At 36.3% G+C, this 27038-nt stretch overlaps 1 protein-coding gene across 1 annotated transcript; it reads left to right on the top strand.

Annotated features, from left to right (window-relative positions):
* MOB4 (MOB family member 4, phocein) lies at positions 1–27038 on the top strand. The gene is made up of 8 exons (XM_006728146.3): positions 1–134; positions 3333–3395; positions 13844–13944; positions 18326–18368; positions 18561–18647; positions 23472–23551; positions 24726–24837; positions 24965–27038. The coding sequence occupies exons 1-8, from the start codon at positions 75–77 to the stop codon at positions 25094–25096; spliced, it is 678 nt and encodes a 225-aa protein (XP_006728209.1). The 5' UTR covers positions 1–74; the 3' UTR covers positions 25097–27038.

The raw sequence follows: 27038 nt of genomic DNA, 5'->3' as shown, positions 1-27038 counted from the left end.
CCCCGCCCCCCTCTGGCGCAGGCAGACTTCCCCTACATCCGGGTATCGACTCCAGCCGCCCAGACTCTGGCACTATGGTCATGGCGGAGGGGACGGCAGTGCTGAGGCGGAACAGGCCGGGCACGAAGGCGCAGGTACTATCTTTGCACCTTTCCTACTGGGGAACTCTCGGTGGCGACGCTGGCCGCCCCGGAGAGGAAGGTTGGGTCGAGGCGGTAAGCTGGCGGGCAGGGGGACGCGTGCCCGGCCTGCTCTTCCGGAGCCGCAGCCCCTGGGTCTGGCTGAGGCGGCGGTGGCGGATCGCGAGGCCTGCGGAGTCCTGACTTGAGGGTGGGCATGAGGGGTGGGTCGGAGCGGCGGGCGGTGACCGCCAAGGCTCGGGGCTGAGAGCGTGTCAGCAGCGACTGCCTGTTCTCGCCTCTCCCCTGAACCACAGCTGACCATCGTCGGAGGGGCGCGGCCCGCCAGGTGGTGACCCTGGGGGTTTCGTGAGGGTCGGGGCCGCCACGGCGGGAGGGGGTGTAAACACAGCCAACCTCTTTCTGGCTTCCGGTTCCTACCTGGTTTGTGACCTGCCTGCCCGGCTTCTGCCATCCAGCTTGTCTAGCCGGATCCGGGTGGTTATAATTTACTTTATCCTCCTCCTGCAGTTTGCCTTTGACCATTTCTAGCTGCAGCTGTTCTCTGCCCCAGCAAGTTTTCATCATCAGATTGCCCTGGTTAGATGTCATTCCTTATTATGTGAGGCATAGTCAAGGAATGAACTGATAATAATTTTATCAACTTTTAGTAGGGCAGTATTTGGGGTGAGTTGGTGTTCGTTTAGGTGTTGATTCTGGGGGTTTTCAAAAGACGGGGTGCCTCACATTTAAAGAAAAATCAAAACAGGCATTTAGATTTGATGTGATTAATCTACCAGCTGAAATAACGTTGCTGTTGAGTATATGCTCTAAAATCAGAAGAGATGTGTTAAAGTGTAATTTTAAAGAAAAAGTGATATAAGTGTGGGGGGGGAACCCAGGAAAAAACCATGGAGCTCTGACCATATGCCAGAGAATAGATTTCAGTATCCTGTACAGAATTTTGGAAAGGGAGTCCTTTCAAAATATCTTTTAGATCCAGACACTTCCTACATCCATGTTACAGATAAGGAAACTGAAGCCCAGAGAATTGACTGCATTTGCTCAAGGTTAGATAGTCTCTGGATTCTTAGTTCACTGGTGACCTTTTCTCTTTAACAAGTTTTTATTAGTACTGAATTTTAGAGTATTGAGCTTAAACATTGTATTATAGAGTCAAATTTAGTTGTCAGTTATTTCTGGAACTGACATTTATATATTACTGGAAATTTATATATTATTGTTTCTTTTTACTTTCCAAACTTTCTCTATAAATGCTCTTTTCTCAGATAACTTTACTTCTTATTTATATGAATGGGAATTTATTTCTTTTTACCTTTTGCAAACTTTATTTATAAATGCTCTTTCCTCAGATAACTTCTTATTCTTTGGAAACATTGTTTCTTCTAAGTGATTAACTTTTATATTTTCATATTCAGAGGTCGACTTTTGTACTCATATTCTGAGAATCGCCATTCATTTTTATTTACTCAGTTCTTAATTTTGAAAGGTTATAAAATATTTTAATACTGTAACATCTGTTTCCTATGTTATAAGTCACATAAGAGAAATCTCCTTTGCTTTTTTTTCCACATTGTCATAGATCAAGGTTGTTAAATCATCACAGGAAAGGTCAGGATTAAAAAAAGAAAAGACTGCATAAGCAGCATTCTTTCCTATTCCTTGTCTGTCACTAATTTCCTTCAGTGAAATAGGTCTATTCTAAATGATTTATTTAGAACTATCTTTCTACTTTTTTCTACTTATTTTTTTTTTAATTAGTTAGATTGGGATATAGGCACATAGTTGGTTTTCAATAAATGTTTATTCCCTGAAATAGATGAGAATGTTCATTAAGCTGATTTGTGGTTCTTTTTGTGTTTATATGACAGGTATGATGAGACAAAACATTTGATTACCAGTTACAGTTTTGTGTGTTTTCTGATATTTTTAAAACAAAGTATTTTACAGACTACCTTAATTTTTTTTAAAAAAGGAAAGTATAGTCAAAGCATATTGATAGAAACAAGTTTCAGTATAAATTATATAGAAACAATTTAAAAACTAGTCTTCAATAATATTTAGATGGTATCTAGGGAGAGGCATCCTGGAACAATTTCCAGAAAGTTGTTTTTATTTCTTAACATATTAAAACAAAGTTCATTTTCATTCATACAGGGCAACTATAAAAAAGAAAGATACGAAAAGTTTAAGACACTTAAGAAGGTATACCCATCATCTACACTCATAACTAAGACATTACTAATATAGATGAATCCCTCTTTATCACATTCTTCTGTTCTGTCTTCTACCCACTCTTCCCAACCAATGAAGATGATTATTCCTTTTCTTCATACTTTTACTATGTATGCATTATATCTGTAGGTATGCTTTGGATTTCTTAAACTTTTATTCATGTGGTATCATACACTGAATTCTTCAGTTTGCTTAAGGTGTTTGGAGACTTACCCATGTTGATTGGTACAGGATTATAGATCATTGGTTCACTACTGTTTCCCCCAGTTATACCCCAGAGACATTTATCTGTCTGCTAAGGATACATAGGTAGACCTTGCTGAAAAAGTCAGTCAGATGGGAAGATTCTTAATCACTTAGGGGAATGTCTGTGAACTGGACTATCTATAGAGGAATTCAGAACCATTGCAAGGTGATCCACAAAAGTATTGATCGCCCTTAAAAGAAGGCTGGATGACTACTTTTTGATGGAGCTCATATTTTGATTTAGAAATTTAAAACACCATTTGTAATTGGAAAAATAATTTATAATGTTTGTTTACAATAGTACTTACGGAACAGTAACTACCCCCACCACAAACTATTCTCTTTTGGTAAAAAACTGATTCAGTGCTTGGAGATTCTTTTTCAGCTTAACGTTTTGAGAAATGTTAAACCACCATAAACAAAAAAGTGATTGATTTATCTCCTCAGGTAATACATGGAAAGTTATGGGAGCCCTATTTGAGGGATTTGTGGTTGAAAAAAATGTAACTTATAGTTCAGTTAAATAAAATTTTGGTTCATTTAAAAACATTGAATAAAGTTCTCTTACTCACTGATAATCCTGTTATTTATAGTATGAGAGCTTTTTTCTCTAGTGTAACTTGGGAACTTTATTAAGAATTGAAGCTAATCATAATAATGTTGCTTTTTTGTAACTTTGTATGTGCTTTAACAATGAATTTTTTTTAATAGGATTTCTATAATTGGCCTGATGAATCCTTTGATGAAATGGACAGTACACTAGCTGTTCAGCAGGTAATAACTGTAGTTTCTTTTGCAACTCCAATAACCTAAGCATTTTACCTCTCTTGGCATAAATATTTCTGTATCTTTTAACACAAGTCTGAATCCATGGAAATAACAGAGTGCCTGTTTAAAGCTTTTATCAATCCTCCATTTTGTTTTAAGATGATATAGTGAACTATAACGAAGCTTAAGTACATTTTAGTATCTATTAATATCTACCAAATTAGGGTACCAAATTTTATTTTAGAGTGAATTTAATTCAGTTAATTGAATGCTAAATTAAAATAACATAATTAAGTGGGAAAAATAACATAGTTGGTGACTGAACACTTGAGAACATATATCTAAATTTACTAAAAGTTACCGTTCTTTTTTTTTTTTTTTTTAAGATTTTTTATTTATTTGACAGAGAGAGACACAGCGAGAGAGGGAACACAAGCAGGGGGAGTGGGGGAGGGAGAAGCAGGCTTCCTGCTGAGCAGGGACCCCGATGTGGGGCTTGAACCCAGGACTCTGGGATCATGACCTGAGCCGAAGGCAGACACTTAATGACTGAGCCACCCAGGCACCCCAAGTTACCATTAGTTCTTAACTTTTGTGCAGCTCTAATATATTTGAGGGCTAAGATGCCTCCCTTTAGGTTGTTGCCACTATCAGGTAGCTTACTAAGGCAATGATTATCAAGGAGGTGGGTCTCTGTAGCATGTGTGGTTTTAAAAGTCCCTCAAGTGACTCTTACACATTCTTACTGAGAATCGCATATATACTCATTGGGTTTAAAAAAAATGTAGCAGTTCTTCCAAAATGAATAAAATCTATAATCTGGGGAAAAATAGTTTCTATAGCTAATTATTAAAAGTTGCTTTAAGGGGTTAACAAAAGGATGACTGAAATTAGGGTGCACTAGTATATTGGACTAGACATTGGTTAACATATTTAAAGGAAAAATACACAACAGAGAGGCCGTTTGGCTTTATCTTGATGGCTAGATAATAAACGTAGATGGCTATTTGGATTTATTGTGTTATTTGAGGATCCCGGAAAATGAAATAGGAATATAGTTGAATTCTTTGAGCATAAAAAACAATTGATGATATTAACAAATCCTAAAAACCTTTAGAGTGGACTCAGTATAATATTTAGATACTTAGCCCAGGAAATGGACAAGCATTCATGAATGAATGGCTATTTGTTCATTGCCTTTTAAGAATGTATTGTTCAAACAAATATTTATTGGGCAATGAGATAAGCCTTGTGGAGGATACAGAAATATAAACCTAGAGCTCTATGCCTGGAAATTGGGAAAAATTAGAGGAAAAGTGTATAGGTATTTCTCCCTTTGAAAGTAGAGGTTGTGGGCGCCTGGATGGCTCAGTCCGTTAAGCATCTGCCTCCAGCTCAGGTCATGATCCTAGGGTCCTGAGGTCAGCCCTGGGTCAGACTCTCTGCTTAGCAGGGGAGTCTGCTTCTCCCTCTCCTTCTCCCTCTTCTGCTGCTCGTGTGCTCGCTCTCTCACTCTCTCAAATAAAAAAATATTTTTTTTTATAAAAAGTAGAGGTTGTGTGCTGCTACTTTATTGAATTTAATTGAACAATTTCTTTGTGGAATCTATAGGGTTTTCTACATATTGAGAGCAAGTCATCTGTAAACAGGTCATCTTCCTTTCTAATCAGGATTTCTTACCTAATTGCCTGGCTAGAACTTCCAATACTGCTTTGAATAGAAGTGGCAAAAGCAGGCATCTTTATCTTGTTCTTGATCTTAGAGTAAACCTTTCAGTCTTGCACATTGAGTATGAGGTGCAGTGTGGGTTTTTCATATATGACCTTTATTATGTGGGGTTATTATGTTACTAGTTTCCTTCTATTTCTAGTTTGTTGACTGTTTTTATCCTAAAAAGGTGTTGAATTTTTCAAATGCACCAGTTGAAATGAACATGTGGGGTTTTCTCCCCTTCATTTTGTTAATGTGGTGTATTGATCAGTTTTTGCATGTTGAACCATCCTTGCATTCTAGGAATAAATCTCACTTGATCATGATGTATAATCTTTTTAATTTGCTGCTGAATTAGGCTTGCTAGGATTTTTGTATCAATGTTCATAAGGGTTATTGGTTTCTAGTTTTCCTCGAGTGTCTTTGTTTGGCTTTGGTATTGTGCAATGCTGGCTTCATAGAATGAGTTAGGAAGTATGCCCTCCTCTTTGATTTTTTGGAAGAGTTCGAGGAGGATTGGTGTTCTTCAAATGTTTGGTAAAATTCACCAATGAAGCCACAGGGTCCAGGGCTTTTCTTTGGTTGCACAACAGCAGGGGGAGAGGCAGTCCCTTCTGAGTGGGGAGCCTGATGTGGGGCTCGCTCCCAGGACCCTGAAATCAGGACCTGAGCAGAAGGCAGTCACTTAACCAACTGAGCCACCTAGGAACCCCTAGAATTGGTTTCTTAATTTCCTTTTTGTATTATTCATTGAAGGTGTATACAAACACAACTGATTTTTGTATATTGATCTTATATCCTGCTATTGCTGATTTTGTTTATTAGATTTATTAGCTTTCCTGTGGATTCTTTGGGATTTCTGTATATAGGATTATGTCATCTGCAAGTAGAGATAGTCTTTTATTTATCTTTCTTGTCTAATTGCTCTGGCTAGAAATTCTGCACATTGTTGAATAGCAGTGGTGAAAGCTGGCATCCTTGTCTCTTTCCTGATTCTAGAGGGAAACCTTTCAGTCTTTCAGCATTGAGTATGATGTTACCCATGGGTTTTCATAAATGCCCTTCATTATAATTAGGAAGTTCTCTTCTTCTTTTTTTTTTTTTTAAGATTTTATTTATTTGACAGAGAGGGAACACAAGCAGGGGGAGTGGGAGAGGGAGAAGCAGACTTCCTGCGAAGCAGGAGCCTGACGTGGGGCTTGATCCCAGGACCCTGGGATCATGAGCTGAGCTGAAGGCAGATGCTTAATGACTGAGCCACCCAGGCGCCCCAGGAAGTTCTCTTCTATACTTAGTTTTCTTAGGATTTTTATCATGAGAAGATGTTTTGTCAAATGCATTTTCTGCATTGAGATGATTGTGGTTTTTTCCCTTTGTATATTAATATAGTGTATCCATTGATTTTTTTAAAAAATTTAAAAAATTTTTATGTCTAAGTAATCTCTACACCCAGTTTGGGGCTCAGACTCATAATTCCGAGATTAAGAGTCACATGCTCCACTAACTGAGCTAGCCAGGTGCTCTGATTGTTGTTTTTTTGTTTTTTTTTTTTTAATTTCGACTTTTCATTCCTTGCAGCTTCCTTTTGATTGATGTTTGTATGGTATATCTTTTTCCATCCTTTTACATTTAACCTACCTAAATCATTATATTTGAAGTAAGTTTTTTGTAGTCAGCGTATAGCTGGGTCGTTTTCCTTGTTCTTTGTGATAGTCTTTTTGTCTTTCAATGGGTGTATTTAGGCCATTTAATATTAATTTAGTTATTGGTAGATATGTTTAGATTTATATTACTGCCATCGTATTACTTGTTTTCAGTTTGTTCCCTCCTTTTTTTTTGTTCCTTTCCCCTTTTCTGCCTTTTTACAGAGTGAGCATTTTTATTATTTTAATTCTAATTTTTAGTATCTTTTTTTAATTTTTATTTTTAAAAATATTTATTTATATGAGAGAGAGAGAGTGAGCACGGGTCAGAGGGAGAGAGAGAAGCAGACTCCCCGCTGAGCAGGGAGCCAGTTGCAGGGCTCGATCCCAGGACCCTGAGATCATGACCTGAACGAAAGGCAGACACTTAACCGACTGAGCCACCCAGGCACCCCTTGAGTATCTCTTTATTTTTTTATTTATTATTTTTAAAAGATTTTATTTATTCAATAGAGAGAGCACGCGCACACAAGCGGCGGGGGCGGGTAGGTACGGGGCAGGAGAGGGAGAAGCAGGCTCCCTGCTTAGCAAGGAGCCTGATGTGGGGCTTGATCCCAGGACTTGGGATCATGACCTGAGCCGAAAGCAGGCGTTTGACCAACTGAGCCACCCAGGCGCCCCGAGTATCTCTTTATATAATATTTTTGATAATTGTTCTAGAGATTACTAAATACTTTTCAGTCTACTTAGAATCAGTGTTTTAACCACTTTAATTGAAATGTAAAAACTACCTTCCTGTAGATCCCATTATCCCTTTATGCTTTTGTTGCCTGTATTACATCTACCTACATTGAAAACCTCATCAGACAATGTTATATTTTTTGCTTTCATCTGCCAAACATATTTTAAAGAACTCAGGAGGAGATGGCCTATTATATTTATACCCAGATATTTATAATTTATGTTGCTCCTGATATTCTAAGTTTTCTTCCAGTGTTATTTATTCTTTTCCTTTTGTCTAAAAGTACTTCCTTTAGCAATTCTTTTAGAGTGATCTGCTGGCTAGGAGTTATCTTTAGTTTTCTTTCATCTGATAATGTCTTTATCTTCATTCCTGAAGGGTATTTTTGTTAGGTACAGAATTCTGGGTTGACTTTTTTTTTTTTAAGATTTTATTTATTTTGAGAGAGAGAAAGCGAGTGAGCATGGGGGGGTGGTGGGGAGGCACAGAGGGAGAGAGACAAGCAGACTCCTCCCTGAGTAGGGAGCCCGACTATGAGGACAACACAGGACTCAATCCCAGGACCCTGGGATCATGATTTGAGCCAAAGGCAGACTCTCAACCGATTGAGCCACCCAGGTGCCCCATTCTTTTCTTTGAGTACTCTCAACATGTGCCATTCCCTATCTATGGTTTCTGATGAGAAAGCTGCAGTTTTTAAAATATTTTATAGGTCCTCTGTCTTTTTTTCAGTGGCTTATCTTTAGTTTTTGGCACTTTGATTATGTGTCTAGGCATGGATTTCTTTGGGTTTTCCTGTTTGTTGTTCACTCTGCTTTTCTCTATTGTGGTAAATATATGTAGTATAAAATTTACCACTTTGCCATTTTAAGTGTACTTTTTTTTAAGTTTTTAGTTTAATTTTTTAAGTAAACTCTACCCCCAACATGTTCTACCAACTGTGCCAGCTAGGGCCCCTTAAGTGTACAGTTCTGTGTGGCATTAAGTACATTCACATTATTGTGCCATCATTACCACCTCTTATCTGCAGATTTTTTTTTTTTTGGTGGTCAGCAAAGCAAAGTTTATTGAGTGATAGTAAGAAGCTCCCGAAGAGGGAGGGGACCCGAGAAGTTGCCCTTTCATCTTTTTTTAAAAGAACTTTTCAGCTTTAACAGATGAAACTCTGTGCCCATTAAACAATAACAACTTCTCACTACTCCCTTCCCCCAGCACACTCATCTTCTTGAGTTGATATTTTCATGTGTTCTTTGTATACCAAGTAATTTTGGATTGTATTCTGGACATTTTGAATTTATGTTTGGACTCTGGTTTTATTTAATCCCATGGAGAACGTTGATATTTTTGTTTTAGTAGGCTTTTGACCTGATTAGATACAGGCTGCAGGTTCCAGCCAGATTGAGGTTCCAGTGTTGGTTCAGTTTTCAAAGCCTTTGCACTACTCCTTGAATCTGTTCTGTGTGTACCAACCCATGGTCAGCCTGGGTGAAGGTATATCCATTAGCTCAGTTCTCCATCTGTCATACGCAAATTATGATCAGATCAATGCATGTGGGCATGCACAGATTAGGATAGAGCCCAGGAGTTCCTAAACACCTTTATGGGGTCACTTCTCTGAGCTTCACTGTCTCTAATATCTCTCTGATACATTCTGGTTTCCTGGGGCCCATCTGTTTGGTCCTCCAGCCAGAAATCACTTACTAGAATTGTGTTGGCAGTTGTGGAAGGTAAAGAGAGAAAAAGAAATAAGGTTTGAGGAGCGCCTGGGTGGCTCAGTCGGTTAAGCCGCTGCCTTCGGCTCAGGTCATGATCCCGGGGTCCTGGGATCGAGCCCCGCATCGGGCTCCCTGCTCGGTGGGAAGCCTGCTTCTCCCTCTCCCTCTGCCTGCCTCTCTGCCTACTTGTTCTCTCTCTCTCTCTGTCAAATAAATGAATAAAATCTTTAAAAAAAAAAAAAAAGAAAGAAGGTTTGATCCCACCACCAGATGGAGAGGATGGGGTTCTCTTCCTGAGAATTTTGTCTCTTGCATTTTTCTGTTGGCAGCTGCTTTTGCTGCCACTGTGGAATTGTCTCAGGTGTAGACTGTGAGAGGGGAGAAAAAGCAGAGGACAAAAACCCAGGAGCTTTCTTCCACTCTTGTTGAGTTTTAGGAGTGCCATTTTCCACTCCTTGAGACGGAACTATGTAGTTTCTCCTGGATCTGTCAGCACCAACAGTGCTAATTTTTGGGTTTTATCCTGAATTGAGTTGAGGCCAGGGGATACCAGAGGACAAAAGAAACACAGCAAACTCACTGCCAGTTCAGTGATACTTTGAATTCTGGTGTTCTTTCCAGGTCCTCTTTCTGATATTTGCTTTACAGAGACCTCAAATTACTGCACTTTGAGTTCTGTCCAGATTTTATGGTTTTGTTCAGTGGGAGAGAAATTTTATTTATTTGACAGAGAGCACAAGTAGGGGAAGCAGCAGGCAGAGGGAGACGCGGGCTCCCTGATGTGGGGCTCGATCCCAGGACTTGGGGATCATGACTTGAGCCGGAGGCAGTTGCTTAATGACTGAGCCACCCAGGCGCTCCAGGAGAGAAAAGTTGATGTGTGTTTACTCCATCTTACCCAGAAGTGGAAGCAATAAAATGCTTTTGCATGGTATTTTACTGTGTATTTTACTCTTTCCAAATGATTTCTAAAAACTGCTTTAGGAAAAGTCTTACATAAAATACAGTACTAGATCATTGTAATTATTAATAGTTATAGCCCACAGGAAATCACTGGAAAGATATATTTCTGCCTTTTTCATAACAGAAGGAAGAAGAATTTCTTTTTTTTTTTTTTAAAGATTTTATGTATTTATTCATGAGAGACAGACAGAGAGAGAAGCAGAGGGAGAAGCAGGCTCCCAAGGAGCAGGGAGCCCGATGCGGGACTCGATCCCAGGATGCCGGGATCATGACCTGAGCCGAAGGCAGACGCTTAACCATCTGAGCCACCCAGGCGCCCGGAAGAAGAATTTCATGCTGTTTTTGACTTAGTCTAAAATCTGATATAGTAATTACTGTACTGAGGAGACTTGAAAGGCTTGGGAAGTGAGTATATATACTGAGAGCATCTGAAATGCTAGTGAGCTTGATCAAGGTGACAGTATCAGGTAGAAGTGGTAATACCTTTGGAAGCTAACAAAAAGTTTCTTTTCAAGAAATGGTAATAAGTTAGGATTTTAAAGTCCTTAGAAGCATAAAGAACACTATTGTTATGAGGTTGTTTTCTGGATTTTTTTTTTTTTTTTTAAGATTTTATTTATTTGAGAGAGAGAGTGAGAGAGAGAAAGAGCACAAGAGGGGGGAGCGGGAGAGGGAGAAGCAGACTCCCTGCCGAGCAGGGAGCCCGATGCGGGACTCGATCCCGGGAGTCCAGGATCATGACCTGAGCCGAAAGCAGTCGCTTAACCAACTGAGCCACCCAGGCACCCTGGATTTTTTTTTTTTTTTGTAGATTTCCTTAAAGATTACAAAGCCAGTTTCTTAAGTAATAGTTGTACAGTTTACTCAGTTTCAAAAAGTCTTAGCATTAAAAATCAGAAGCAAAAGTTTTAAGTAGTAATGGTAAATGCTCTTCTGTTTAACTGAATTACTAAACAACATAATAAAGGTAATGTTGAAGAGGTACTTAATATTCAAGCTTTTCATGATAGAGCTAATTCTTTTTTTCTAATTTTATGTTTGTCTGTCTTGTGATGCACATGAAAAAATTAATCCTAGTTTAGATTTATATCACATTATGATGTGTGACAGAATAGAGAAACATGTTGCAGTTTATAAATCGTTAGTTTTCAGATAGTTTTTGAGGGTGATAAAAATAATTTTCCAGAATAAACAGAAATTAGTGATATTACTCAGAAACAATGTAAAGAGTTCCCTAAGATAAAAGTTAAATTCAGTGAGCATTAAGACATTTACTTTTTTTTAGCTCGTTTTAAAGATAGCTGTCTCTATTTGCATAAAAGTATGGAGGACAGTTCAGAAAACAATGACATTTTTGCTTTCTTTCAAAGTTAAGGATTTCTTCTGTTCTCTTAAATATTTTACACAAATTATCTAGATTTGTGTAAAAGGATTCTAGATTCCCTAAAGATTGACAACTTGTAATTCTACTTATAAAAAATTTAATTATTATAAGTAAATTGTTATTAAATATGTGGTTAAAAAATTAATATTGATTATGAGCAAACCATGTTGCAGAGAATATATTTTTGTGTGCTAACTACCAAACTGTTTTTGGGACCACTAAAGAATATTAAAGAATCAGGGTCTACACTCCATTTTTGGTAAATTTTTTCTCCCTAATCCTTCACGGCTTTAACATTTCAGGTAATTACATATCTTTATCCTTGACTTCAAGTAATGTAGTTTAGGAAAAGACAATAAAAATTTGTTAAAAATCTCCTATGTGCCAGATGCTAATACTAAAATTTAAAACAAAACTAAGTCTCTTTATTTGAGGGAGACCCTCAAAAATAACTAAGTGCTGTATATTAAATATAAATAAATGCTTGTAAGAGTTCTATAGGAGGTATAATGGGAGCAGGAAAGATAAGAGTGCATAGACAAATTGCTAATTTAGATTATATAGTGACAAATGGAGGAAATCAGAGGGAGTTCTGTGAGTACTAGAATAATCAGGAAAGATTTGAATGTGCTGGGGGAGAAGGAATTTGGAAAGAATTGTATGGAGTTTGAGGTGGCCAGTGGAAAAGGTAAAGAATTTGCTATTTTCTGCTTGAGAGAATCAGTTTCATGCAGAACTTTGAAACTTAGCATAGGGTCAGAAAATCAGGAAGAATGGTTTAAATAGGCATTAGGGAGTCATTAAAATCTTCTGAGCAGGCTTTTCACATGAGAGTAATACTCAAGAAACATTGCCTGAAAATAAGCATAATAGATAGGTGTAAAAAGGCCCTGTAGTTTAAGTTTCTGTAATCAGGCATTTTAATCTAATTTAGCCTATTCAAATTTCAGCTCAAGGCATGATCTCAGGGTCATGAGGTCGAGCCCCCTGTCAGGCTCCTCACTCAGTGAGTAGTCTGCTGGAGATTCTCTTTCTCTGTCCCTCCCCCAGGATTGCAAGCGTATATGTACACATGTGCACATTCTCTCTCTCTCTCTCAAATTTCAGAGTATTTAAATCATAGATTGAATGAAACATTAAAAAGATCTGAAATTTAAAGTTTTATTTTATTTAAATTAAAAGTGGGGCGCCTGGGTGGCTCAGTCTTTAAGCGTCTGCCTTTGGCTCAGGTCATGATCCTAGGGCCCTGGAATCCAGCCCTGCATCGGGTTCCCTGCTCAGCGGGAGGCCTGCTTCTCCCTTTCCCACTCCTCCTGCTTGTGTTCCCCGCTCTCGTTGTCTCTGTCAAATAAATGAATAAAATCTTTAAAAAAAGAAAAAAAAAAGAAAAGTGAATGTCCGTGCCTTTTTTTTTCTTTTAACTTAGTTTTTCTGCTAGTCACTTTTTTAAAACAACTTTATTGGATACCACATACCATAGAAATTGCCCATTTAAGATATACGTACATGGTTTTTATTTTTATTTATTTATTTATTTTTTTTTTAAAGATTTTATTTATTTATTTGACAGAGACAGAGATAGCGAGAGCAGGAACACAAGCAGCGGGAGTGGGAGAGGGAGAACAGGCTTCCCGCCGAGGAGGGAACCCGATGTGGGACTCGATCCCAGGACCCTGGGATCATGACCTGAGCCGAAGGCAGACACTTAACGACTGAGCCACCCAGGCGCCCACGTACATGGTTTTTAGTATATTCACAGGGTTGTATACCATTACCACAATCTGATTTTAGAACATCTTCATTCCCCACCCGAAAGAAATGTCATTCACATTAGCAGTTATCTCCATTCTCCTTTGTCTCCTCTTCTTTCCTTAGTCCTAAACAACTACTATTTTTTGTCTCCATAGATTTGCCTGTTCTAGATTTGCCTGTTCTAGATAATTGATATTAGTGGAATCCTATATTATGTACCAAAATTATATTGTCTACATTTTATGTTTTTATGAAAATTATAGTTTACAGTTTTGATCCCACATCCAGTCCTGGTGAGTACCATATCTGCACTTACATGGTAGATCATATCCCAGAGAAGTTGAATTGGAGAAAGCATAGGTAAGGGTTACCTCCTTTCTTCTGAATTAGTGATTATGATTCTGTACGTGGTTTCCTATTTTATGTATAACCCAGAAATGTTGGAACATAAGAGCAGCCATGTATTCAGAAATTAAATATATTTAACATAAGATTTATCATGAAGTATAATATTTTAATTAACTTTGAGAACTTTTTTTTTATAGTATATTCAACAAAACATACGAGCAGATTGTTCCAATATTGACAAAATTCTTGAACCACCTGAAGGCCAAGATGAAGGTGTATGGAAATACGAACATTTAAGGTAAATCTTCATGATATATCAAAATAGTAATAGTACTTCCACTTGTAAAAATAACCTTTAATGTTGATGATTATGAATTGCAAATAAAATCATTATGTAGTCACAGACTAAAAAGCCAAATTTAAAAGCTTTTGTGTTTTCAATGTGATAAAGTTTTCAACTTTGTGATTGTTTTCTTCATTTATGGGTATGGGCATTATTATCTATTTACACAGCTTTTTGTTCTTTTGTTCTTTCTCTCTGTCTCCCTCTCGCCCCCCTTCCCTCTTTTTCTTTCTCTCTCTTTTTTTCTTGTAATCTCTACACCCATCGTGGGACTTGAACCCACAACCCCAAGATCAAGAGTTGCATGCTCTGAGCCATGCCAGGCGCCTCTACACAGTTTTTCTTAACCACAAATTATCCCTTAATCACAAATGCATTATTTCTATTTATCCACTCATACTAACTTTATTTCTCTATAGAGGATCACAAGAAGGTCCTAGTCTAGGCTTGGTATCTGATGAGTTGCCTATTAACTACTGTGAACTTCTAGTCCTCCATGTGATAAATAAAGATTAATTTTAATTCTGGGGGCACCTGAGTGGCTGTAGGTTAAGTGTTCGACTCTTGATTTCAGCTCAAGTCATGATCTCAGGGTCATGACGTCGAGCCCCCGTCAGGCCCCTCACTCAGTGAGTAGTCTGCTGGAGATTCTCTTTCTCTGTCCCTCCCCCAGGATTGCAAGCGTATGTGTACACATGTGCTCATTCTCTCTCTCTCTCTCAAATAAATAAATCTTTAAAGATTAATTGTAATTCTGAAGTAAGGAGTTTGGGCACTTTTCATGATGCCCTTTGAATGAGAGAATTGATGACTAGTGAATGATTAGTTAACTAGAGTTAACTTTCAAAGCAGCTAAATCCTGAAGTTACTAAGTTGTTTCCAGAAGTTACAAACTTCCCACTATAAATGGGAACTGAGATGAGTTGATAGGTTAAATATAAAGAATGTAGCATGAGATATATGTTCATCAGGGTTTGTTACTTTTTGAGTTGATTTTTAAGTAATAAGTGGAGTAGAAATAGGACTTGCCCTAAATAGATCACGTTTCCTGCTAGACATTGTTAAGACATGTCTTGTCATAACAGTTCAGCAATATCAGGTTTTTAAGACTTTTTTGTATTCTGCCAGTTTCTTGGACATACCACTTGACTAATTGATACAGGTTTTGTTTTGTTTTGTTTTTTTAAGAGTTTATTTTTAGGTAATCTCTACACCCAACATGGGGCTCAAACCCACAACCCCAAGGTTAACAGTTGCATGCTCCACCGACTGAGCCAGCCAGTCATCCCGGTCTAGTTTTTTAAAACCACATCTTAATACATGATAATTGAAAGTATGAATATGTAGATATTTTCCCATTCCTATAAATCAAGATAACACTTCAGTGCATATTCTTTGCCTTACTTGAATTAGCTTTGAAAATAACTACCTACTTACCTCTTGGGATTAATGATGAAAATAAATGAGGATGTTTTTTCCACTACAAGTATAATTCCAAACAAGTGAGGGCTGATGTTAGAGTTCACAGATTTAGATTGATTGATTGATCATAGGGCTCCATACCCAACATGGGGCTTGAAACCTTGAGATTGAGTCACATGCTTTACTGACTGAGCCAGACAGGTACCCCCAAGGACTGATTTTAGTATACAAGATCTTAATTTCAGATCTAAGAACTTCTCCCTATTTATTTATTTATTTATTTATTAAGATTTTTATTTATTTGTTTAACACAGAGAGAGAGCACAAGTAGGCAGAGCAGCAGACAGAGGGAGAGGGAGAAGCAGGCTCTCCGCCGAGCAGGGAGCCCGATGCGGGGCTCGATCCCAGAACCCTGGGATCATGACTTGAGCCGAAGGCAGCCACTTAACGACTGAGCCACCCAGGCACCCCTACTTCTCCCTATTTAACTTAGACTACAAAATATGCAATATACAAAACTTATAAAATCTTTATCCTGTTCTGTTCTGATACTGTTATTTTTATTTTTTCCCTTGAATACTATCCAATTTATTTTGGTTTGATATTTATGTATTATACATCACATATATTCTTTTATGTTTTTATCATAGTGTATACATCTTTATAGTTCACCAAGAAGAGTTTCAAAAGTAGCTTTTTGGTTTTTTTCATGTACTTGGTGTAATTGATTTGAGGCTTAATACTTGCTCTCATTGGTTAATATTATGATGTTAACAGGACTTCATTCAAATCTCTCACTAGCCCATATGGAATCTTTGTAATTAGGAAAAGATGTCCCTTTCCCCCCCTTCTGAGTGGATACAATCCTATGTCAGGATCCCCCATGGTTTAGAGATTACAGTGTAGGCCGGATTTCAGCTCTGGTTTGTCTCTTCAGCTGCACAACTGTATGTGTTAGCCCTATGATGAATTAACTTGAAGCTGTTATATTTGTACTGTGTGCCACAGTTTGTACCCATAACACTGCCAAATCAGTAGCTTAATTTTGCTGTTGGTCCATAAGTGAGCTAAACTAGATGGGAAACTTATTTTTCACCACCTGTCTTTATTACCTCTTAGTGGAAAACAACTCAAAAACCTGTATGTAAGGGGCGCCTGGGTGGCTCCGTCGTTAAGTGTCTGCCTTCGGCTCAGGTCATGATCCCAGGGTACTGGGATTGAGCCCCACATTGGGCTCTCTGCTTGGCGGGAAGCCTGCTTCTCCCTCTCCCACTCCCCCTGCTTGTGTTCCCTCTCTCACTGTGTCTCTCTCTGTCAAATAAATAAATAAATCTTAAAACAAAACAAAACAAAAAAACCTATATGTAACATGCAGGCTACAGATATGGGGCAGTAGAGGGTGATGTGATGATTCAGAAATAGTGTTATTTTTGTGATCTAAGAACAGCATTATTGTTAGGGATCTGAAAGGAAATACATTCACAGACAAGTGAAAATTTGACTCCTTATTTGCTTTCTTCTGTTATCATATACTTTAAATAAGTAGTTTTTCTTTCATATGTGGGCAGGGTTTTTATTTGTTTTGTTTTTGCCCTTTGGGACTCTCTTTTATCTTCTACCTTTGTAGGTTTTCGCTTTGCATTTTTAGGGAATCAGATTGTTCTCATTTGTTGGGGAAACATAATAGTGATTAATTTGGTAAGATTTTTAGAGGGAATGCGTTTGGTATTTTGACAGCAATAGAATAAGTTAGCTTTATGACATAGACGATTGTTTTTTCATATAAAATAACAAGTTTGTTTAAAAATGATGATGTTATGAAATTTCCTTCATTCTTCATTTATTCAAAAATGTTTTTTGAACACTTACTATGTTCCAAGCATTGTTCTAGGCTTTATAATACTCAGTTTGGCAGTTGTAGAAGAAAAGTATATCATGAAAAAAATGCTTACAATCTACTAAGTGACCAAAAAACAAGTTACAAAATTGTGTATGATATGATCCCAGTATATTTTAATCTTTGCATAGAAAATCAAATTTACTTGTAAATAATAACTTTTGGAAAGAGGTGGTAGAATTATGGAGGATTTTCTTATTGTACATTATATATTCATGTTTGACTTTTTATAAGGAGCATGGTGTTTGTAATCAGAACAAAACTTGTAAAATATATAGGAATATAAATGTCTAGTCTTTTTTTTTTTTTAAGATTTTATTTGAGAGAGAGAGCAGCACAAGCAGCAGGGAGGGGCAGAGGGAGAGGAAGCAGGCTCTCTGCTGAGCAGGGACCCTGACGTGGGACACATCCCAGGACCCCTGGATCATGACCTGAGCGAAGGCAGACCCTCAACCAACTGAGCCACCCAGGCGCCTCTAGTCCTTTTTCTATATATGTTTGTGTATAGATATATACACATAATTTTTTACATAACTGGAATCTTATTGTGAATATAAACATAACCTTTGTTTATGTATATACCAACAATTTACGACTCTGCAATTGCTGATTTTCAAAAAAAATGTTATGTATATTCTCTGTGAACATCTTTGTACATATATCTGCATGGAATTTTGATTATTTTATTAGAATAAATTCTTAGAATGACTTAGAAAAAAATATACACTTCCTAAGAGTCTTAGTATATATTTCCAATTTACTTCTCAGAAAAATTGTATGAATTTCCAGTGTATAAGTCTGATCAACTCAATGTACTCTGATACTGGACATTATTAGGATTGTTAGTTTTGGGTTTTACTTACTAATCTGTATGTCTTTTTAAGAAATGTGCCATGTAAATTCAGATGGTGTTGATAATGGTGATGAGAGAGGAAGGATGGTACTAATGGCAATTAGTATTCTAAAAATAATGTGGAGAATGGATAAGACTTTTCATTTATGTATTTGCATTTTTAGGCAATTCTGTCTTGAACTAAATGGACTTGCTGTCAAACTTCAGGTAATATTTTCTTTAAGTTAAAGCTATATTTGGAAGTTCTGATTTTTTTCTGTTTTTGTAACCTAAGGTGTTTACAAAGACTTACCCAACATTTCTAATTATTCTAGAATTTTACATGGAAATGTAGTAACCCAAATGATAAACTTTTTTTTATTGTTTTACGTATTAAGAAATGTAACTCTTTTGTAACAGAGTGAATGCCATCCAGATACATGTACTCAGATGACAGCAACTGAGCAATGGATTTTTCTTTGTGCAGCTCATAAAACTCCAAAAGAGGTGAGAAATTATGAAATAGAATGACTAATAAGATCATCATAACCTAAATCTCTCCAAGAGAGTGGTAGATAAATTTTTAGTGTTCACTGTTTATTTTGCCATTTGGTTTAGAGTTCTTATTGCAAATTTATTGCCACAGTGCTATTTTAGGATTTCTTATGATTAGTATCATTTTTGTAACTGGGCAATATCATGGCTTAGAACTCACTTTATGATTCGCTGGCTATCACAGAATAACATTATCTGTCATATCATGCTGATATTTAATGTATAATGGATGACATATACTTGTTTAATTTTTTGGTTCAGTCATAATTTCTTTTAGTCATAATTTCTTTTGATAGGAGTAACTTGGTGATTACTAGTTGATGCTTAATCTGTTAATGAAATGTTGCTTTGGGGCTTTTTAACTTTATAGGTCAATATTTTTTACTCTACATTTTATTAATATTTCCTACTATTTATTTGAAACCCACCAAAATGATTTTCCTCTCCATCATTGGTCCTACATTGAAAAAGTTATTCATGTTTTCTCCTCATTTAGTTTTTGTCAAGGTGAGGGTATAGGAAGTAGCAGTTGTTTATAGAACATTTTTAGTTAAAAATAATTCCTTCATATTATCTAATAGCCAGTACATAATTCAGTTTTCCTTAGTTATCTCAAAAATTACAGCTGGTTGTTTATGCATTGCATTTCCCTTGATATGCATTCCCTTTTAGTCTGTAGTACTTTTTACTTGAAACTTAAACTTACTGAAAATATTTGGGTTAGGCCAGTTCTATAGAATTATAAACCATCAGATGATCATTTTATTGTTAGACTTCTGTGGCTTGACAACAGGTGACTTTCTAGTTGCAAAATGAACATCTGGTGTTCTTTTATTTGAGAATGTAAATTCTCCAAAATAAGGAGTATCTGGTACCTGTCTAAGCAGATAGTACTTACTTGGTTGACTGATTTCATTCAGGGTGTTACTTCTTTTGTGTTAGTTAATTGAAGCAATATTAAGATTTGTGTATCATTTTGTATCTGGGAAAACCCACATAGCAGTTTATTGATAATTTACTGAAATTGGCTATTTAGTTGCAATTAGGAAATTAAATCAAGAAGGCTAGTTTGATTTTGGCAAATAATGAAGATGCATTATTCTCACTTTAGAGTGGAAAAGATACCCAGTTTTGATGTATTGTGAGATTTATGTATACTCTCCTTGTCGCATCTACTTTTTTCTTGATTAATATTAAATGTAAGATAGCATTAGGTCATGTGAATGAGTCTTAAAAGTGCAACATTTCTTGCTGAAGACAAGCTCCATTTGAATTGTCCATGTGTCAAGGGCGGATAATGGTAGAATTTTCAAGTGGTAGTTGTATGGAGAGGGATTTTTGGAAAAATACAAACAAAAGAAAATCTTGAAAAGATAACTTTCTGAACTCTTGGAATAATTTTGCAGGCAGGAAATAATAGCAGCTAACAGATGAGTAGCTAAGAAAGTTGCTCTTCTGGTTTAAAAGAATGGGGAGGATTCTGAAGTGGAAGAGGCAGGATACTCCCCACCAGTGATGATTTACTCAATGTCCTTGAGAATTAAAGAAGCAAATTGAGTTAATTGTACACAGTGATAAGTGACAAAGGTTATAACATGTTATTATCTGCTCATCCTTTGTCACATGCAGACTGCAGTAGCATTATACATAGATACTTGGCAAAATAGAATTTATAAAAGTTTGTTAGTATTTGGTAATGAGTATTTTGCCAACTTTTTGCTGTTAAAAATGATACAAAGTAGGATGAGTTAACTGAGAATTAATGACTGATTAATGGTGAGAAAAGGAAGGAAGCAGCTAAAACAAGGTAAAACCTTTCCCCCCACTCCAAAAAAATTTTTTTTCAGAAACCAGTTAAAGATCTAAAGTTATGCTGATACAACAATAGCTATGAACCACAGGTGGCTACAGAGCATTTAATGTTGATAGTCCAATCTGAGATGTGTTCTAAGTGTAAAGTAAAATACTGATTTCAAAGAATACTAAAAGACAATGTCAAATAGCTCATTAAGAGATAACTGGATATCTGCATACAAAAGAATGAAGTTAGACCGCTACCTCACACCTTATGTAAAATTTAGCTCAAAATGGATCAAAACCCCAAATATAATAACTAGAATTATAAAACTCTTAGAAAAAACATGTGTAACTCTTCATGACCTTGGACTAGGCACTGATTTCTTAGATATGACACCAAAAGCACAAATTAAAGAAGAAAATATAGATCAGATTTTATCAAAATTAAGAATTTTTGCCTCAAAGGACACTGTCAAGAAATGAAAAGACAGTCTACAGAATGGGAAGAATATTTTTTTATAAATCATATCTCTGATAATGGTCTGGTATTCAGATACATAAAGAACTTTTGCAATTAAACAGTTAAAAGAGAATCCAATTAAAAAATGAGCAAAAGATTTGAATAGACATTTCTCTAAAGAAGAAAAACAAATGTCCAGTAAACATAAAAAAGATGCTCAACATCATTAATCATCAAAACCACAATGAAAATGGATAAACAATGTATAGAATGGAATATTATTCAGCCAAAAAAGAGAGTGAAGTTCTGATATATGCTACAATGTTGATGAACCTTGAGGGCATTATGCTGAGTGAAATAAGCCAGACACAAAAGGGACAGATACTGTATGATTCCACTTACATGAAATATCTAGAAATGATGGTGGGCATGGGATGTTGTTGCTTAATGGTTTATAGAGTTTCTGTTTGGGATGATGAAAAACCTTTGGTTGGGGTGCCTGGGTGGCTCAGTCATTAAGTGTCTGCCTTCAGCTCAGGTCATGATCCCAGAGTCCTGGGATCAAGCCGGGCATCGGGCTCCCTGCTCAGCGGGAAGCCTGCCTATCCCTCTCACACTCCCCCTGCTTGTGTTCCCTCTCTCACTGTCTCTCTCTCTGTCAAATAAATAAATAAAATCTTTTAAAAAACAAAAACCTTTGGTTGGAAACACATAGTAGTGATGGTTGCACAATAGTGAATGTAATTGTCACTGGGTTGTACATTTAAAAAAGGTTGAAATGGCAGAATTCATCTGAATCATATTTTTTTAAAAGACTATTTGAGAGAGAGAGAATGAGAGAGAGAGAGAGAGAACGCACGAGATGGGGGAGGGTCAGAGGGAGAAGCAGACTCCCTGCTGAGCAGGGAGTCCGAATCATGACCTAAGCCGAATCATGACCTAAGCCGAAGGTAGTTGCTTAACCAACTGAGCCACCTAGGCGCCCTCATCTGAAATATATTTTACCATATTTTTTTTAATGGAAAAAGAAAAGATACACTCCACAATGGCATACAGTTCATCCACTAGAATGATTAAAATATAAAAGATAACCAGTGTTGGCCAGGATGTTGAGATAGTAGAATCCTCATACACTGCTATGATAGGACTGTAAAATACTGTAGTAGCCACTTTGGAGAACAGTTTGGAAGTTCCTTAAAAAGGTAAGCATAGTTATGACTTAGCAATTCCACTCTTAGGTATATACCCAAAAGAAATGAGAACATATGTCCATACAAAACTTGTACACTAATATAGTCACACTGTTCACGATAGCCAAACACGTTTCAACCAAATTTTCAATAACTAATGATGAGTAAACAAACAAAATGTGGTATATGCACACAGTGGAATATTATTCAGCCATAAAAAGGAATGACATCTATAAGGGATTACAGCATTTTTTGTATATTAGAAACATTAAAGTGTAAAAAGATTCTGAATAAAAGAAAAATAAAATACTTATGCTGCACTGTGGATGAGCCTTGAAAACATGCTAAGTGACACAAAAGGCCACATATTATTCCTTTTTTGTTTTTGTTTTTTTGAGAGAGAGCCCATGTGGGTGGGGGGAGGGGGAGGAGCAGAGGGAGAGGGAGAATCTTTTTTTTTTTTTTAAGATTTTATTTTTATTTATTTGACAGAGAGAGACACAGCAAGAGAGGGAACACAAACAGGGGGAGTGTGAGAGGGAGAAGCAGGCTTCCTGCTGAGCCGGGGGCCCGATGCGGGACTCAGTCCTAGGACCCTGGGATCATGACCTGAGCCAAAGGCAGACGGTTGATGACTTAGCCACCCAGGCGCCCCAGAGAGGGAGAATCTTAAGCAGGCTCCATGCCCAGCTCCAAGCCCAACGTGGGGCTCTGTCTCATGACTGAGATCATGACCTGTGCCGAAATCAGAGAAGTCCGAGGCTTAACTGACTGAGCCACCCAGGCATCCCCGTATTACTCTATTTTTAGGAAATACCCAGAAATACCCAGGCAAATCCATGGAAGACAGAAAGTAGATTAATTGTTGCTTCAAGTTAGGGGGAGGAGAGAATGAGAAGTGACTGCTAATTGATACTGGGTTTCTTTTTGGGGTGATGAAAATGTTCAGGAATGTAGTTGGTGATGGTTACATAAATTTGTAAATATACTGAAAACTTGAGAGTTGTATATTTTAAAAGAAATTTTATGGTATGTGAATTACATCTTAATTTTTAAATACCCCAAAGCTCATTAATAATTTTTATATCAATTATATGTTGACATAATTTTGGCTATATAGAGTTAAATATATCATTAATATTAATTTCAACTGTTTTTTACTTCTTTAATGTAACTTTATTTGTTGTAACATTGAATTTTACAGTCATTCTGATACCGTAAGAGACTTTTTTCTTCAAACATGCTCAGGTTTTTGGAATAAGACAAGTATATAATAAACAGACCTCATGTAAGAGGTATGATACATTTTTTATATCCTTTCTTTTATAGTGTCCTGCAATAGACTATACTAGACATACACTTGATGGTGCTGCATGTCTTCTGAATAGCAATAAATATTTTCCCAGCAGGTAAATAAAATTTTTAAATGGTGTTAAACTTTTTGGATTTAATTTAAAAGATTGGTATTTTTATTAAAACACACTAGGTTGCTGTTAATGCATTGTATTCTTTAAACTTTTTTTTTTTTTTTAAGGCTGTTGTATATTTAGCTAGTTCAAAATTACTCAGATTTTGAAATTAAGGTTGTGGTTAAACTAAAAGCAGCAGGACTTGGCTCCCAAAGCTCACAGGTCAGTTTAGTCAAGGGTGTAGTCCCTGCTGCTGTGTGTCATTCTCCAGGGCTCTCCCTCTCATGTTTTAGGGTTGGAATATTTACACATTTATTTACTTGAATCTCTGTGATAGAGCTAGCATCCTCTTACACAGCATGCCTAAAAAGCAGAATTTCCTAAGTTGGACTGCTTGTTTTTGAAGGATTCCTTATCCTCGCCTACAGGTTTTTAAGATCTGGAAAGAAGCTTCTCTATATTGTGATATATTACTGGAGAGGTTTGTTGAGTGGCCTTTTATTCTATTAAGATATCTGTTACCAGGTGGATAGATTTGGAGATTCTTTCCCCCAAATATAGAGCTCATGTAAAATATGTTAAAAAAAAAATACTGTTTTTTGCTTCAGTATTCTATGTACATTTTTAAAAATTTTTTATTTTTTAAGTAATCTCTACACCTGACATGGGGCTTGAACTCACAACCCCGAGATCAAGAGTCGCCCGCTCCACTGACTGAGCCAGGCGCCCTTACATTTTTTTTTTTTACGTTTTTTTAAATACCAAAATTTGTAGGCATTTTTTATTAAAAAAAAAAAAAATGAAGTTGTATAGAATAAAAAACTCCTTTTAGTGGTTTTAATCATCTGTAGTGGGCAAAGTGTTAATGTTGTCAGTGCTACGTTTTAGTAAATTTTGATTTGTCAGGGATTTAATTGCATTGAACTTTAACAACGTTCCAAAACTTGTGATACTGAATTTCTTAGGCACTGTGGTTAGGTAGAAAGAGCACTGGCCCAGGAGTAAAGAACAGGGGTCCTAGCCCTACTCTTGCCACCTGCTAGCACTGTGACCTTGCACTGGTCACTTTTTTCCCCTAGGTGTAAGTTTCCACGCTTGTGGATTGAGAAGATTAGACTGTATTGTTTGTAAGATCTGCCCAGCTCTACGAATCTGATTTCTTTCCTATTTCTAGGGTTAGCATAAAGGAATCATCTGTAGCAAAACTAGGATCAGTATGCCGTAGGATTTACAGAATATTTTCACATGCTTATTTTCATCATCGGCAGATATTTGATGAATATGAAGTAAGTATATTTCACTAATTCTCCTGATGCATTCTTATCAGAATGACAATAATATATGTTGATGTTATGTCTAGTTTTTTGGTTTTGAATAGTAAGTTAAAATAACTTTTTTTCTTTCTCTCTACAGAACGAAACATTTTTGTGTCACCGGTTTACCAAATTTGTGATGAAATATAATTTGATGTCCAAGGATAACCTGATTGTACCAATTTTAGAAGAGGAAGTTCAGAATTCAGTTTCTGGGGAAAGTGAAGCATGAAGGGAATCATATAGAAAAAAATGTACTGATCACATAATTAACAATAATTATGTACTGTATATATATCATTTTAGACACATCAATCATGTATCCATATTATAGCTTCTTTGTTTAGTATAGGTTTTTGTATGCTGAGTGTTGCCTTTTAAAATGGGAAATACTTTTTAAGTTATTCATGAGCTGTATATTCACCAGTGTGGCACTCATGGTTTTTAAATAAGATTAGTATTATCTGTTTATAATGCCTGTTAATAAAAGAATTTACAGTTTGGTAAAATTGCTGCTAAACAATCATTGGATCACAATCCTCATCAAATAAACCCATCTATAAAAAGATGAGTGAGCTTGAGGTTTCGCACAAGCTGTTTACTAAAGAAATAGTAATATTTTCCTTTGGTTTTACCCCTAGGTTAGATATTCTAGAAAATTCTGTAGTACACAGTTCAGTCTTAACTGTTAACTTTTCAAAAATGAGATGAAAATGTTTTAAAATTCTGTTTATAGGTTTTGATACACATATGATTATGTGTATAAGCCAAATATAAATTGAAGTGAAGTATTAGTAATACTTATATAATCTTACTGTGCTACATAAAGTATATTCTAGACCAGCATACTTGGAAAGGATTTACCTTTCAGCAACAGCGGACTGTTAAATACAAGACGATGATAGTGATAAGGCATGGAAATGACATTCCCACTGGAAACCTGCCCTGTCCTTCCGTTCTCATATCCCTTAATTCCCTATCCGTACTACATTAGCTGAGAAGCTTTTCACTAGACTTGAGTTAGTGTGGCTTATACCTATTTATATTTGTATTAATTGCTTACAGATTATACCTCATATTAGCAATTACATTACACTACAGGAAAAATGTATTAGCATAGGCTGTGGCTTATCTTTGTTTTGCAAAATTGTTCTAATTACTTGGAGAGCAGTCTTTAAAATAGTTTGGTTCTTCTTGTTAGTAGTATTAATCCTTTCATCTAAGCATCTAAATAACATTTAAATAGAGTTGAAAAATACTGTAGTATTTATTTTACATCCCTTCCCCACAAAGTTTATGTTTGAATTATATGCACTTGTGTGTGGGGTTTTTTTTGTTTTTTGTTTTTTTTGCAATAATTCACAGCTTCCAAGAGTGTTGATGGTCATACATTTTTTGGACTTTGTTATGATTCAGTGTCTTAAAGATTCAACTGCAGATTTTACAGCCTTTTAATCTACTGAATGCAATTTTCAACAAAGCACTGGAGGTCTTATTGCTAAACTGGTTGTAATGAGGCACTAAGGGTAAAAAAAATTATACATGTAGTGAAGAAAATATTTAAATCCATTTCTTGAACAGACTTAACAAATGGGAACTTTTTTTCATTTAAAAGGGTTATTTTGAAATGAAGATGAAAACATACTCATCTTGATTTTTTTTCAAATTTGAGGAAATAATTTATACCATATTATACAACAAGGATGTATAGCAGAAATGTGGGAAATAGTAGCAAATTGAGGTGTATGTGTATATATATTTATGCCTTTCCAAGCCTGCCAGTGTATTTGGCCTTGAATAGTGCTATCCCAGCAGCCAGTCATTACTTTAACCCACAACTATCTTTTTAAGTTTTATGTTCATAGTGAAAGGAATGTTGACTTTGAAATTATGCATTTATATTAATGTCACTATAAACCAATGGGAATAGTAATTTTTACACAAACTTGCTAAATATTGGGAGACTAAATTACTAAGTTAATAAATGATATATAGCAATGTAGCTGATCTCTATAGATGGTGTCTCACAATGGATTTCTGTTGCTTATTTTCTTAGTGAACATTTGAACTAAGGCAGTGGCTGGGATTGGTGATCTGGCTAAGTATTTTGAAACACATTCTGAATAATATGACTTGGTGTTAACGGGGAAATAAAATACGTTTTTTCTTACTCA

The sequence above is a fragment of the Leptonychotes weddellii genome, chromosome 3 (assembly GCF_054177405.1).
Source record: "Leptonychotes weddellii isolate Sample4059 chromosome 3, ASM5417740v2, whole genome shotgun sequence".
NCBI lineage: Eukaryota > Metazoa > Chordata > Mammalia > Carnivora > Phocidae > Leptonychotes > Leptonychotes weddellii.
The sequence above is the reverse complement of the archived record's forward strand: the minus strand, read 5'-3'. Positions and strand labels throughout refer to the sequence as shown.